We start from the raw sequence: 13460 nt of genomic DNA on the forward strand, positions 1-13460 counted from the left end.
CTTATTCAGCCATTGTCATTTAAATCTATCTTGTTAACCTATTTTTATTCTTCCCACAGTGGAATCTCTAGCACTATCACTCATGGCTGGCATGGAACAAAGTTAAATATCTTCAGCGTAGTAAATACCTCAGATTTAATCTTTATACATATACATTTCCACCATATGGAGCTAAGAAATGGGACTCTTATTTTGGTTTATTTTTAAACTTGTCTAAACAAGCGGGTTTTATGTGTATTCTCTTAGGATTGTTGATTGGTATATAGAGTTATGTGTATAAAACTTTATCATTGCAAAGTGTATACAGTCTGTTTACACTTCTGTTTCCTAGTGCAAGCAATAGCTTTATGGTACTGATACCTTTAAATGTAAAATATATCATTTTTGAAAATGTAATTAATATTAAAAATAAAGCACTTTATTCCCCTTTTGCTTAGTCACAAAAATTTTTTATACAGTTTTACATGCTGTCTTCCCTAAAGGTTGTCGTAGATTTGGCAGTCTGAAAAATGTATTTTTATATGCTTGGAAAGTTCCAAGATAGAAAACAGTTTCAACCAATATCAGTAACTGTAAAAGCAAGCTGTGGTACAAGAAGCGTATTAAATGGACTTTGTGAGTTAACCATAATTGATTAAAACTATATTTACTGTTCAATATTCCCACATTTTCTTTGCACAGTTGTATTTCTCTAGCAGTTATGACTCAGCACTATATTTACTACTTATTTTTTGAAAACAGCTACTGAAGTCCAAATAGCCTCAGAGCTGAGCATCAGGGGCCCCTACCCTATGCACAATTTCAGTCATTTTACAGCATGCTGGTGGCAAAGTCAGCTAACAAGACCTCCTGGGAACCAGCCCAGGTCTCAGACTTTACTCTGAAGTCTTGAAAACAATTCGCTGAGGAGGCCTTCAAATGCCAGCAATCAATAGCTGTTACTTCTAGGTCTCAAGAAAAGACTGCAGTATAACCTAGCAACTGTAAAATGTGAGAAGTATTTCTTAATCTGGCCCTACAAGTCAAAGCTGTGGAAACTGATGGAAGCGCATGCTCGTATAAAGCAGTCATGATGGAGTCAAGGTCCAAACAATGATGGCCTGGCTGTCTTGGTAAAGTTCTTTATACATATCAAAAATCATCATATCAAACATACCAACACATAACTTCTTTTTTTTTTTTCCATTTATTTTTATTAGTTGGAGGCTAATCACTTTACAATATTGTAGTGGTTTTTGTCATACATTGACATGAATCAGCCATGGATTTACATGTATTCCCCATCCCGATCCCCCCTCCCACACATGACTTCTTTCATAAGCTGACTTACATTTATTGTCTGTGTCACTAAACCTGGAATAGAAAATACATTTGTTTATAGGATACTTAGGAAATATTTTCACTTTTTAAAAAAATGAGTATTTAGAATTTGTTGTTGCCACAGACTGGTTTTATACTATATTTGTTCTTTTCTTATGACTTTAGAGTTTCCAAGGGAAGATTAGCAAAGTTTAAACTGAGGGACGGATAGACTTTACAAACTGTCACCAATTGGTTTCTTTGGGAAGTAGCCTCCAAAGTACAGAGTGCCCAGTGAAAAGAAGGGAAAGGGAGATGGACTTGCCAGACTGTCCCAGCTGGTTGTCCCTCATTGGGCTGAGTTAATTGGCTTCTGTTCCCCACTTCCATCAGTCATTTGTTGTGTGACCCTTGGGCAAGCATGACCTCTGCAGCTGAGGCCACCCAAGGAGCAACACTGAAGCTGTCTGCTGGAAGTGCATCAGCGCGTCAGCTACACTCATCTAGTGATTCTTGAGTTGCATGGGAAAGTACATGCTTCGATGTACATTAAACTGCCTTCTCCTATACGTGGAATTTGATGGGATCTCTTAATTTTTCTGCTGGTTCTGTTTGGACCTTTAATCTTACGGTTTTCCAATTGAGCATTTTAGGAGCTCGGAAGTCATTATTCATCTTTTGCAGGAACCAGAACCAGGCTAAGGGAACTTAAATTAAAATTGACAAATCGCTAGAGATTCAATGTGGATGAAATGCTTAGTTAAAGACTCCAGGGGACCTGGACATAAGGGATGAGGCACACTTTTGTGAGTATTAAGACCACTGCCAGTTTCCCACGGTGAAGATCAGAGAAAAGTCCTCTTGTGCTTCTGCCATGAGGAAGGGAACAGTGTCCATTTCATAATATGCCCAGAGAATTCAGTTTTTAGCAGGCCTGAGTGAGGGAAACTGTATGAGAGCCTGTTCAGCTTGGAGGAAGCAAAATAGTAATAGTCAACTCCAGCCCCTTCTAGCCTTCATGTGTCACCTCTGTGTGTGTGTGTGCGTGTGTGTGTGTGTGTGCATGTGTGTGTAGGAGCAGAGGGAGGAGATAACCAAGAAGTACTTGTAAAGGTTATAACCCAGGGGCACAGGCTCACTGCAGAAGTAACAGCCATACTACAAAATGCTCTCCCTCCCCTACACCCAGTGCCTCATAGCACAGGGGCACAGACTGACTACAAAATAAGAATCATACTGCAAAATGCTTTCCCACCCCTATACCCGGTGCCTCTGCCACACCAGTAGGGCTTCTGTGTAACTGAGGAACACAGTAAATTACCACAACTGTGTGCTAAAACCTTATTTAGCAATAAATCTAAGGAAACCTGACTATAACAGGACACGAAAATCAGAACACCAGAGGAAGTTTTAGCCTCTGACACCTACAGCTACAGTAAACAGTAAAAATCTAACTGCCACCCAGATAAACTTAAATTGTTACCCCAGAGGCCTATTTGACTCATTTCCTTTTACTCAGCACATCATGTCTAGCTTCTATCAAAAAAAATTTACACAGCATGCTAAAAAAAAACCAGCGGTTTGAAGAGAGCAAGCATCTGAACTGGATTCAGAATTGACAGAGATTAATATGCTAAGGGATATTAATCAACTATGATTAATAAGCTAAGGGTGCAGACTTACCTGGTGTTTCAATAGTTAAGAATACACCTGCCAATGCAGGGAACACATGTTTCATCCCTGGTCTAGGAAGATCCCAGATGCCACAAGGCAACAAAGTCTGTGTGCCACAACCTCTGAAGCCTGAACGCTGCAACTAGAGAGTAGACCCCAGCTTGCCACAACTAGAGAAAGCCCGTGTTCAGCAACAAAGACCCAAGGCAACCAAAACAAAACTTTCAAAATATGCTAAGGGCTCTAATGGAAAAGGTGGATACTACAGATAGGCAGTTTATAAATAGAGAGACTCCTTCACGGATAACAGCCTTGACCTGCTGACGGAACTTGCAAAACTCACTGAGGCTATACCATGCAGGGCCACCCATCATGGACCCATAGTGGAGAGTTCTGACAAAATGTGATCCTCGAGAGGGAATGACAAACTGCTCCAGTATTCTTGCCTCAAGAACCCCATGAACAGTATGAAAATGCAATAAGTTATGACTCCAGAAGATGAGCTTCCCCAGGTCAGAAGGTGTCAAATATGCTACTAAGGAAGAGTGGAGGGCAATTACTAATAGCTCCAGAAAGAATGAAGAGGCTAGGCCAAAGTGGAAACTGCTCAGTTGTCAATGTGTCTGGCAGTAAAAGAGAAGTTTGATGCTGTAAAGAACAGTATTACATAGGAACCTGGAATGTGAGGTCCGTGAATGAAGGTAAGTTGGATGTGGTCAAACAGGAGATGGCAAGAGTGAAATCCAGATCTTAGGAATTAGTGAACTAAAATGGACAGGAATGGGCAAGCAACTCAGATGACCATTATATCTACTTCTGTGGGCAAGAATCTTTTAGCAGAAGTGGAGTAACCCTCATAGTCAATAAAAGAGTTCAAAATGCAGTGCTTGATTGCAAGCACTTCTCATAAAAAACAGATTGATCTTAGTTCATTTCCAAGGCAAATCATTCAATATCAGAGTAATCCAAGACTATGCCCCAACTACTAATGGTGAAGAAGCTGAAGTTGACCAGTTCTATGAAGACCTACAAGACCTTCTAGAACTAACACCCAAATAAGGATGTCCTTTCTTGACTGGAATGCAAAAGTAGGAACTCAAGATATACCTGCAGGAACAGGCAAGTTTGGCCTTGGAGTACAAAGTGAAGCAGGGCAAAGGTTAACAAAGTTTTGCCAAGAAGACACACTGGTCATAGCAAACACCCTCTTCCAACAACACAAGAGACAACTCTACACATGGACATCACCAGATGATCAATACCGAAATCAGATTGATTATATTCTTTGCAGCTGAAGATGAAGTAGCTCTATACAGTCAGCAAAAACAAGACCTGGAGCTGACTGGCTCAAACCATCAGCTCCTTATTGCAAAATTCAGGTTTAAATTGAAGAAAGTAGGAAAAACCACTAGGCCGTTCAGATATGATCTAAATCAAATCCCTTAGGATTATACAGTGGAGTTGATGAATAGATTCAAGGAATGAGATCTGGTATACAGAGTGCCTGAAGTACTATAGGCAGAAGTTCGTAATGTTGTATAAGAGGCAGTGACAAAAACCATCCCCCAAAAATCAAATGCAAAAAGTAAAAGTGGCTGTCTGAGGGGGCTTTACAAATAGCTGAGAAAAGAAGTAAAAATCAAGAGAGAAATGGAAAGATACATCCAATTGAATGCCATTTCAGAGAATAGCAAGGAGAGATAAGGAGGCCATCTTAAATGAAAAATGCAAAGAAATAGAGGAAAACAATAGAATGGGAAAGACTGGAGATCACTTCAAGAAAATTGGAGCTATCAAGGGAACATGTCATGCAAGGATGGGCATGGTAAAGGCAGAGATGGTAAGGAGCTGACAGAAGCAGAAGAGATTAAGAAGAGGTGACAAGAATACACAACAGAACTATTCAAAAAGGTCTTAATGACCTAGATGACCATGGTGGTGTGGTCACTCACCTAGAGCCAGATATTCTAGAGTATGAAGTCAAGTGGGCCTTAGGAAGCATCACTACAAACAAAGCAAAGTTTCCAATCCCAAAGAATGGTAATGCCAAAAAATGTTCAAACTACCATACAATTGTGCTCATTTAACATGCTGGCAAAGTTATGTTCAAAATCCTTCAAACTAGACTTCATCTGCACTTCAATCAAGAATATCCAGATGTACAAGCTACATTTAGAAAAGGCAGGGATCTAGTTTCCAACATTTGCTGTATCATAGAAAAAGCACGGGAATTCCAGGAAAATACCAACTTCTGCTTCATTGACTATACTAAAGCCTTCGTGTGGATCACAACAAACTGTGGAAAATTCTTAAAGAGATGGGAATACCAGCCACTATGCCTTCGTGTGGGTCACAACAAACCGAAAAATTCTTAAAAAGATGGGAATAGCAGACCACCTCACTGGCTTACTGAGAAACCTGTATGCAGATCAGGTCAGTTCAGTTCAGTCACTCAGTTGTGTCCTGCTGTTTGTGACCCCATGGACTGCAGCACGCCAGGCCTCCTTGTACATCACTAACTTCCGGAGTTTACTCAAACTCATGTCCACTGAATTGGTGATGCCATCCAACCATCTCATACTCTGTAATCTCCTTCTCCTCCCGCCTTCAATCTTTCCCAGCATCAGGGTTGTTTCAAATGAGCCAGCTCTTTACAACAGGTGGCCAAAGTATTGGAGTATCACCTTCAGCATTAGTCCTTCCAATGAATATTCAGGACTGATTTCCTTTAGGATGGACTGGTTAGATCTCCTTGCAGTCCAAGGGACTCTCAAGTCTTCTCCAACACCACAGTCAAAAGCATCAATTCTTCAGTGCTCAGCTTTCTTTATAGTCCAACTCTCACATCCATGCATGACTACTGGAAAAACCATAGCCTTGACTAGATGGACCATTGTTGGCAAAGAAATGTCTCTGCTTTTTAATAAGCTGTCTAGGTTGGTCATATCTTTTCTTCCAAGGAGCAAGCGTCTTTTAATTTCATGGCTGCAGTCACCATCTGCAGTGATTTTGGAGCCCCCAAAAATAAAGTCTTCCACTGTTTCCACTGTTTCCCCATCCATTTGCCATGAAGTAATGGGACCAGATGCGATGAACTTCGTTTTTTGTATCTTGTTTTAAGCCAACTTTTTCATTCTCCACTTTCACTTTCATCAAGAGACTCTTTAGTTCTTCACTTTCTGCCATAAGGGTAGTTTCATCGGCATCTCTGAGGTTGTTAATATTTCTCCCAGCAATCTGTATTCCAGATTGTGCTTCATCCAGTCCAGCATTTCTCATGATATACTCTGCTTCTAAGTTAAATAAGCAGGGTGACAATATACAGCGTTCACATATTCCTTTCCTGATTTGGAACCAGTCTGTTGTTCCATGTCCAGTTCCAACCATTGCTTCTTGACCTGCATACAGATTTCTCAGGAGGCAGGTCAGGTGGTCTGGTATTCCCATCTCTTGAAGAATGTTCCACAGTTTATTGTGAGCCACAGAGTCAAAGGCTTTGGCATAGTCAATAAAGCATAAGTAGATTTTTTTTTTGAACTCTCTTGCTTTTTTGATGACCCAGTGGATGTTGGCAATTTGATCTCTGGTTCCTCTGCCTTTTCTTAATCCAGCTTGAACATCTGGAAGTTCACGGTTCATGTATTGTTAAAGCCTGGCTTGGAGAATTTTGAGCATTGCTTTACTAGTTTGTGAGATGAGTGCAATTGTGCTGTAGTTTGAGCATTCGTTGGCATTCCCTTTCTTTGGGTTTGGAATGAAAACTGACCTTTTCCAGTCCTGTGGCCATTGCTGAGTTTTCCAAATTTGCTGGCATATTGAGTGCAGCACTTTCACAGCATCATCATTGAGAATTTGAAGTAGCTTAACTGGAATTCCATCACCTCCACTGACTTTGTTTGTAGTGATGCTCCCTAAGGCCCACTTGACTTCACATTCTAGGATGTCTGGCTCTAGGTGAGTGACCACACCATCAGGATTATCTGGATCTTTAAAATCTTTTTTTATATAGTTCTTCTGTGTATTCTTGTCAGTTTTTCATAACATCTTCTGCTTCTGTTAGGTCCATACCATTTCTGTCCTTTATTGTGCCCATCTTTGCATGAAATGTTCCTTTGGTATCTCTAATTTTCTTGAAGAGATCTCTAGTCTTTCCCATTGTATCGTTTTCCTCTTTTTCTTTGCACTGATCACTGAGGAAGGCTTTCTTATCTCTTTGCTATTCTTTGGAACTCTGCATTCAAATAGGAATATCTTTCCTTTTCTCCTCTGCCTTCTGCTTCTCGTTTCATAGCTGTTTGTAAGGCCTCCTCAGACAACCATTTTGCCTTTTTGCATTTCATTTTCTTGAGGATGGTCTTGATCCCTGTCTCCTGTACAATGTCATGAACCTCCGTCCTTAGTCCTTCAGGCTCTCTGTCTATCAGATCTAATCCCTTGATTCTATTTGTCACTTCCACTGTATAGTTGTAAGGGATTTGATTTAGGTCATACCTGAATGGTCTAGTGGTTTTCCCTACTTCAATTTAAGGCTGAATTTGTCAATGAGGAGTTCATGATCTGAGCTGCAGTCAGCCTCCAGTCCTTTTTTTTTTTTTTTTTTCTGACTGTATCGAACTTCTTCATCTTTGGCAAAGAATATAATCAATCTGATTTTGGTGTTGACAATCTGGTGATGTTCATGTGTAGAGTCTTCTCTTGTGTTGTTGGAAGAGGGTCAAGAAGCAACAATTAGAACCAGACATGGAACAACGGACTGGTTCAAAATTGGGAAATGAGTACGACAAGTCTCACTGTCACCCTGCTTATTTAACTTACATGCAGAGTACATCATGCAAAATGCCAGGTTGGATGAATCACAAGCTGGAAATCAAGATTGCCAGGAGAAATAATTTCAGATATGCATATAATATCACTCTAATGGCAGAAAGCAAAGAGAAACTAGAACTTCTTGATGAGAGTGAACAAAGTGAAAATCTGGCTTGAAACTCAACATTCAGAAAACTAAGATGGCATCTGGTTCCATCACTTCATGGCAAATAGAAAGGAAAAAAGTGGAAGCAGCGACAGATTTTTTTTCTGGGGCTCCAAAATCACTGCAGAGAGTGACTGTAGCTGTAAAATTGAAAGACACTTGCTCAAATTAACACACTTGCTCCTTAGAAGAAAAGCTATAACAAACCTAGACAGCATATTAAAAAGCAGAGACATCACTTTGCCAACAAAGGTCTGTATAATCAAATCCATGGTTTTTCCCATAGTCATGTATGTATGTGAGAGTTGTACCATAAAGAAGGCTGAGTGCCAAGGAATTGATGCTTTGAATTGTCATGCTGGAGAAGACTTGTAAAAGTCCCTTGGACAGCAAGGAGATCAAACCAGTCTATCCTAAAGGAAATCAACCTTGAATATTCATTGGAAGGACTGATGCTAAAGCTAAAGCTCCAATACTTTGGCCACCTGATGGAAAGAGCCGACTCATTGGCAAAGATGCTGATGCTGAGAAAGATTGAGGGCAGGAGGAGAAGGGAATGACAGAGGATGAGGGGGTTAAGAAGTATCACTAACTTAATGGACATGAGTTTTGCAAATGTCAGGACATAGTGAAGGACAGGGAAGTCTGGCTTGCTGCAGTCCATGGGGTTGCAGAGTCAGACACAACTTAGGGACTGAACACCAAAAACAAAAAGTAGAGAGATGGAAACTCAGTAAAGACATGGTTGTACTGAACATCAACTGGATGAAATGGTCACTTTTAAGTTACTTCAGCAGAATACAACTCAAATGTATAGAATATTCACCATGATAGGCCACATTTTGGCCATAAACTATATTTTAAGAACTTCTTTAAAAAAATAGAAATAATTTAAAATATGCTCTCAGACCACAGTGTACATAGAATGAACAAGCAGGGGTGACAAGAGACAGACTTTGTAGTAACTGGACATGAAGGGGAGAGATGGGGTTGGTTTGGATAATTCTGTGGACTGGCAGGGAAATGAAACCTGTTAGTTTGAGGACAGGTAGGGTGCTGTGAGTTCAGTGGACAGGGGAACAAGTGTGGTGGGAGATTTATCTAGGGAGCAAGGGAATTCACAGGTAGACTTTTCTAAGGCCCATCCTGGAGTGCGAAGTAAAGTGGGCCTTAGGAAGGAAGAATTATCACCAGTATAAAAGACGATGGTCTTAATGTGCTGCACTCAATATGTCAGCAAATTTGGAAAACCCAGCAATGGCCATAGAACTACACCATCAATTTACAATAAAAACTCTCATCAAAGAAGTTAGAGAGGGAATATATCTCAACATTATAAAGACAAAAACCACAGCCAACATCATACTCAGTGGTGAAAAGTCCAAAGCCTTCCAGGATGCTCACTCTGTGGCTTCTATTTAACATAGCATTGGAAGTCCTAACCTTAGCAATCAGACAAGAAAATAAACAGAAGATGTCCAAATTGGAAGGGAGGAAGTAAAATTGTCTCTGTAAATGTTATGATACTCTATATAGAGAACCCTAAGGTCTCTACCCCAAACTACCAGAATTAATCAATGAATTCAGCAAGTTTGCAGGATACAAGATTAATACACAGAAATCTTACATTTCTATACATTAATAATAAATGTCAGAGTAAGTTTCTTAAATCCCCATTTAAAATTGCAACAAAAAACCACCAAGGAATAAAATAAGAAGCAAAAGACCTGTATGCTGAAAACTATAAAACATGGATGAAGGAAACCAAAGATGATTCAAAGAAATGGAAAGAAATCCCATGCTCTTGGATTGGAAGAATTAATATCACTAAAATGTCCATACTACCCAAAGCAATCTACAGATTTAACGCAATCCTTATCAAAATACCTGTGAGTTTTTACAGAACTAGAATAATCCTGGAACTTACACAGAACCTCACAAAGATCCCAAATTGGCAAAGCAATCCTAAAAAAAAAAAGAAAACCTGGAGATATAAGCTTCCCAGACCAGACTATACTACAAAGGGCTACAGTAATCAAAACAGCATGGTAGTGGCACAAAAACAGATCAACAAAACAGAACAGCGAGCCCAGAAATAAACCCATGCACCTATGGTCAGTTAATCTATGACAAAGGAGCAATGAATATACAATGGAGCAAAGACAGTCTTCAGCAAATGGTGCTGGAAAAACTGGACAACCACATGTTAAAAAATCAGAGTAGAACACTCCTTAATACCATACACAAAAATAAAATGGTTTAAAGACCTAAATAAGACCTGAAACCATGAAACTCCTAGAGGAGAACATAGGCAGAATTCTTTGACATAAATCATTGCAATATTTTTCTGATCAGTCTTCTAAGACAAAAATAAAGAAAAAATAAACAAATGACACCTAATTAAACTTTAAAATTTTTGCACAGCAAGAGAATCCATTGACAAAATGAAAAGACAACTACTGGGTGGGAGAAATGAATATTTGCAAATGATGTGACCCACAAAGGCTTAATATCCACAGTTCATACAACTTGAAGTTCAAAAAAATAATAAAAAGCAATTTAAAAAGGGACGGAAGACCTGAATAGTCATTTCTCCAAAGAAGATGTACAAATGATTAACAGGCACATGAAAAGATGCTCAATATCATTAATCATTAGAGAAATGCAAATCAAAACCACAACAAGATATCACATCACACCTATCAGAATGGCTATCACCAAGAAGTTTAAATAGCAAATGTTGGAGAGGATGTAGAGTAAAGGAAACACTAGTACATTTCCACTACTGGTGAGAATTTTTAATTGGTGCAGCCACTATGGAAAACAGTATGAAAGTTATTTAAAAAATTAAAAATAGGGAATTCCTTGGTGGTCTAGTAGTTAGGACTCCATGCTTTCACTGCCAAGGAAATCCTTGGTAAGTGAACAGAGATCCTGCAAGTTATGCAGCATGGCCAAAACAAGCAAAAAAAAAAACCAACAATCTAAAAATACAGCCACCATATGATCCAGCAATTCAACTCCTGGGCATATACTTGGAAAAAACAAAAATGTTAGTACATTCACCCCAATGTTTATAGCAGCACTATATACAATAGCCAAAACATGGAAGAAACCCAAGCATCCATCCACAGATGAACAGATACACACCACACACACAAACAAAACACACACTCCATGGAATATTCAGTTCAGTTCAGTCACTCAGTAGTGTCCGACTCTTTGCGACACCATGAATCACAGCAAACCAGGCCTCCCTGTCCATCACAAACTCCCGGAGTTTACTCAAACTCATGCCCATTGAGTCGGTGATGCCATCCAACCATCTCATCCTCTGTTGTCCCCTTCTCCTCCTGCCCCCAATCCCTCCCAGCATCAGGGTCTTTTCCAGTGAGTCAGCTCTTCACATGTGGCCAAAGTATTGGAGTTTCAGCTTCAGCATCAGTCCTTCCAATGAACACCCAGGACTGATCTCCTTTTGGATGGACTGGTTGGATCTCCTTGCAGTCCAAGGGACTCTCAAGAGTCTTCTCCAACACCACAATTCAAAAGCATCAATTCTTTGGCGCTCAGCTTCCTTCACAGTCCAACTCTCACATCCATACATGACCACTGGAAAAACCATAGCCTTGACCAGACGGACCTTTGTTGGCAAAGTAATGTCTCTGCTTTTTAATATGCTATCTAGGTTGGTCATAACTTTCCTTCCAAGGAGTAAGCATCTTTTAATTTCATGGCTGCAATCACCATCTGCAGTGATTTTGGAGCCCCCCAAAATAAAGTCTGCCACTGTTTCCATTGTCTCTCCATCTATTTCCCATGAGGTGATGGGACCAGATGCCATGATCTTAGTTTTCCAAATGTTGAGCTTTAAGCCAACTTTTTCACTCTCCTCTTTCACTTTCATCAAGAGGCTTTTTAGTTCCTCTTCACTTTCTGCCATAAGGGTGGTGTAATCTGCATATCTGAGATTATTGATATTTCTCCTGGCAATCTTATTTCAAGCTTGTGCTTCTTCCAGCCCAGCGTTTCTCATGATGTACTCTTCATATAAGTTAAATAAGCTGGGTGACAATATACAGCCTTGACGTACTCCTTTCCCGATTTGGAACCAGTCTGTTTTTCCATGTCCTGTTCTAACTGTTGCTTCCTGACCTGCATACAGGTTTCTCAAGAGGCAGGTCAGGTGGTCTGGTATTCCTATCTCCTTCAGAATTTTCCACAGTTTATTGTGAGCCACACAGTCGAAGGCTTTGGCATAGTCAATGAAGCAGAAATAGATGTTTTTCTGGAACTCTCTTGCTTTTTTGATGATCCAGTGGATATTGGCAATTTGATCTCTGGTTCCTCTTCCTTTTCTAAAACCAGCTTGAACATCTGGAAGTTCTCGGTTCATGTATTGCTGAAGCCTGGCTTGGAGAATTTTTAGTATTACTTTACTAGCGCGTGAGATGAGTGCAATTGTGCAGTAGTTTGAGCATTCTTTGGGATTGCCTCTCTTAAGGATTGGAATGAAAACTGACCTTTTCCAGTCCTGTGACCACTGCTGAGTTTTCCAAATTTGCTGACATATTGAGTGCAGCACTTTCACAGCATCATCTTTCAGGATTTGAAATAGCTCAACTGGAATTCCATCACATCCACTAGCTTTGTTCATAGTGATGCTTTCTAAGGCCCACTTGACTTCACATTCCAGGATGTCTGGCTCTAGGTGAGTGATCACACCATTGTGATTATCTGAGTCATGAAGATCTTTTTTGTATGTTACTCAGCCATAAAAACAAAATGATGCCATTTGCAGCAATGGAGAGGAACTTAGAGAAGACTGTGCTTAGTGAAATAAGTCAGACAGAGAAAGACTAATGCTGTATAATATCAGTTACATTCAGAAACTAAAAATTAATATAAATGAATGCATATTTAAAGTGGAAACAGACTCATAGCTGTAGAGAACAAACTTGTATTTACCAAAGGGGATAGAGAAGAGGAGAAAACAAATTAGGGAGGGGTATGGGATTAACAGATAAAAATACTATGTATAAAATAGATCAGAAACAAAGATATTTTGCAGGGAATTATATGCATTATTTTGTCATAGCCTGTTGTTCAGCCACTCAGTTTGTGTTCCCACAAACTCTGACTCTTTGGGACCCCATGGACAGGCTTCCTTGTCCTTCACCAACTTCTGAAGCTTGCTCAAACTCATGTGCATTGAGTCGGTGATGCCATCCGACTATCTCATCCTCGGTCATCTCCTCCTCCTGCCTTCAAGCTTTCACAGCATCAGCGTCTTCTCTAATGGGTCAGCTCTTCACATCAGGTGGCCAAATTACTGGAGCTTCAGCTTCAGTGTCAGTCCTTCCAACAAATATTCGGGATTAATTTCCTTTAGCATTGACTGGTTTGATCTCCATGCTGACCAAGGGACTCTCAAGACTATTCTCCAAAACCACAGTTCAAAAGCATCAATTCTCTGGTGCTCAGTTTTCTTTATGGTCCAACTCTCACATTCATA

At 39.9% G+C, this 13460-nt stretch overlaps 1 protein-coding gene and 1 long non-coding RNA gene across 4 annotated transcripts in view; one reads left to right on the forward strand and one right to left on the reverse strand.

Moving 5' to 3' along the window:
- TUBGCP5 (tubulin gamma complex component 5) overlaps positions 1 to 431 on the forward strand; it is a 54779-nt gene extending 54348 nt beyond the window's left edge. The window contains exon 23 of the mRNA XM_065932004.1: positions 60 to 431. Coding sequence (XP_065788076.1) covers positions 60 to 106 — 47 coding nt within the window. The 3' untranslated portion in view covers positions 107 to 431. The remainder of the gene's footprint in view (positions 1 to 59) is intronic.
- The window catches only part of LOC136165509 (uncharacterized), a 77168-nt gene that overhangs the window by 18908 nt on the left and 44800 nt on the right, over positions 1 to 13460 (reverse strand). The window lies entirely within an intron of this gene.

The sequence above is a fragment of the Muntiacus reevesi genome, chromosome 3, assembly GCF_963930625.1.
Source record: "Muntiacus reevesi chromosome 3, mMunRee1.1, whole genome shotgun sequence".
In the NCBI taxonomy this organism is placed as follows: domain Eukaryota; kingdom Metazoa; phylum Chordata; class Mammalia; order Artiodactyla; family Cervidae; genus Muntiacus; species Muntiacus reevesi.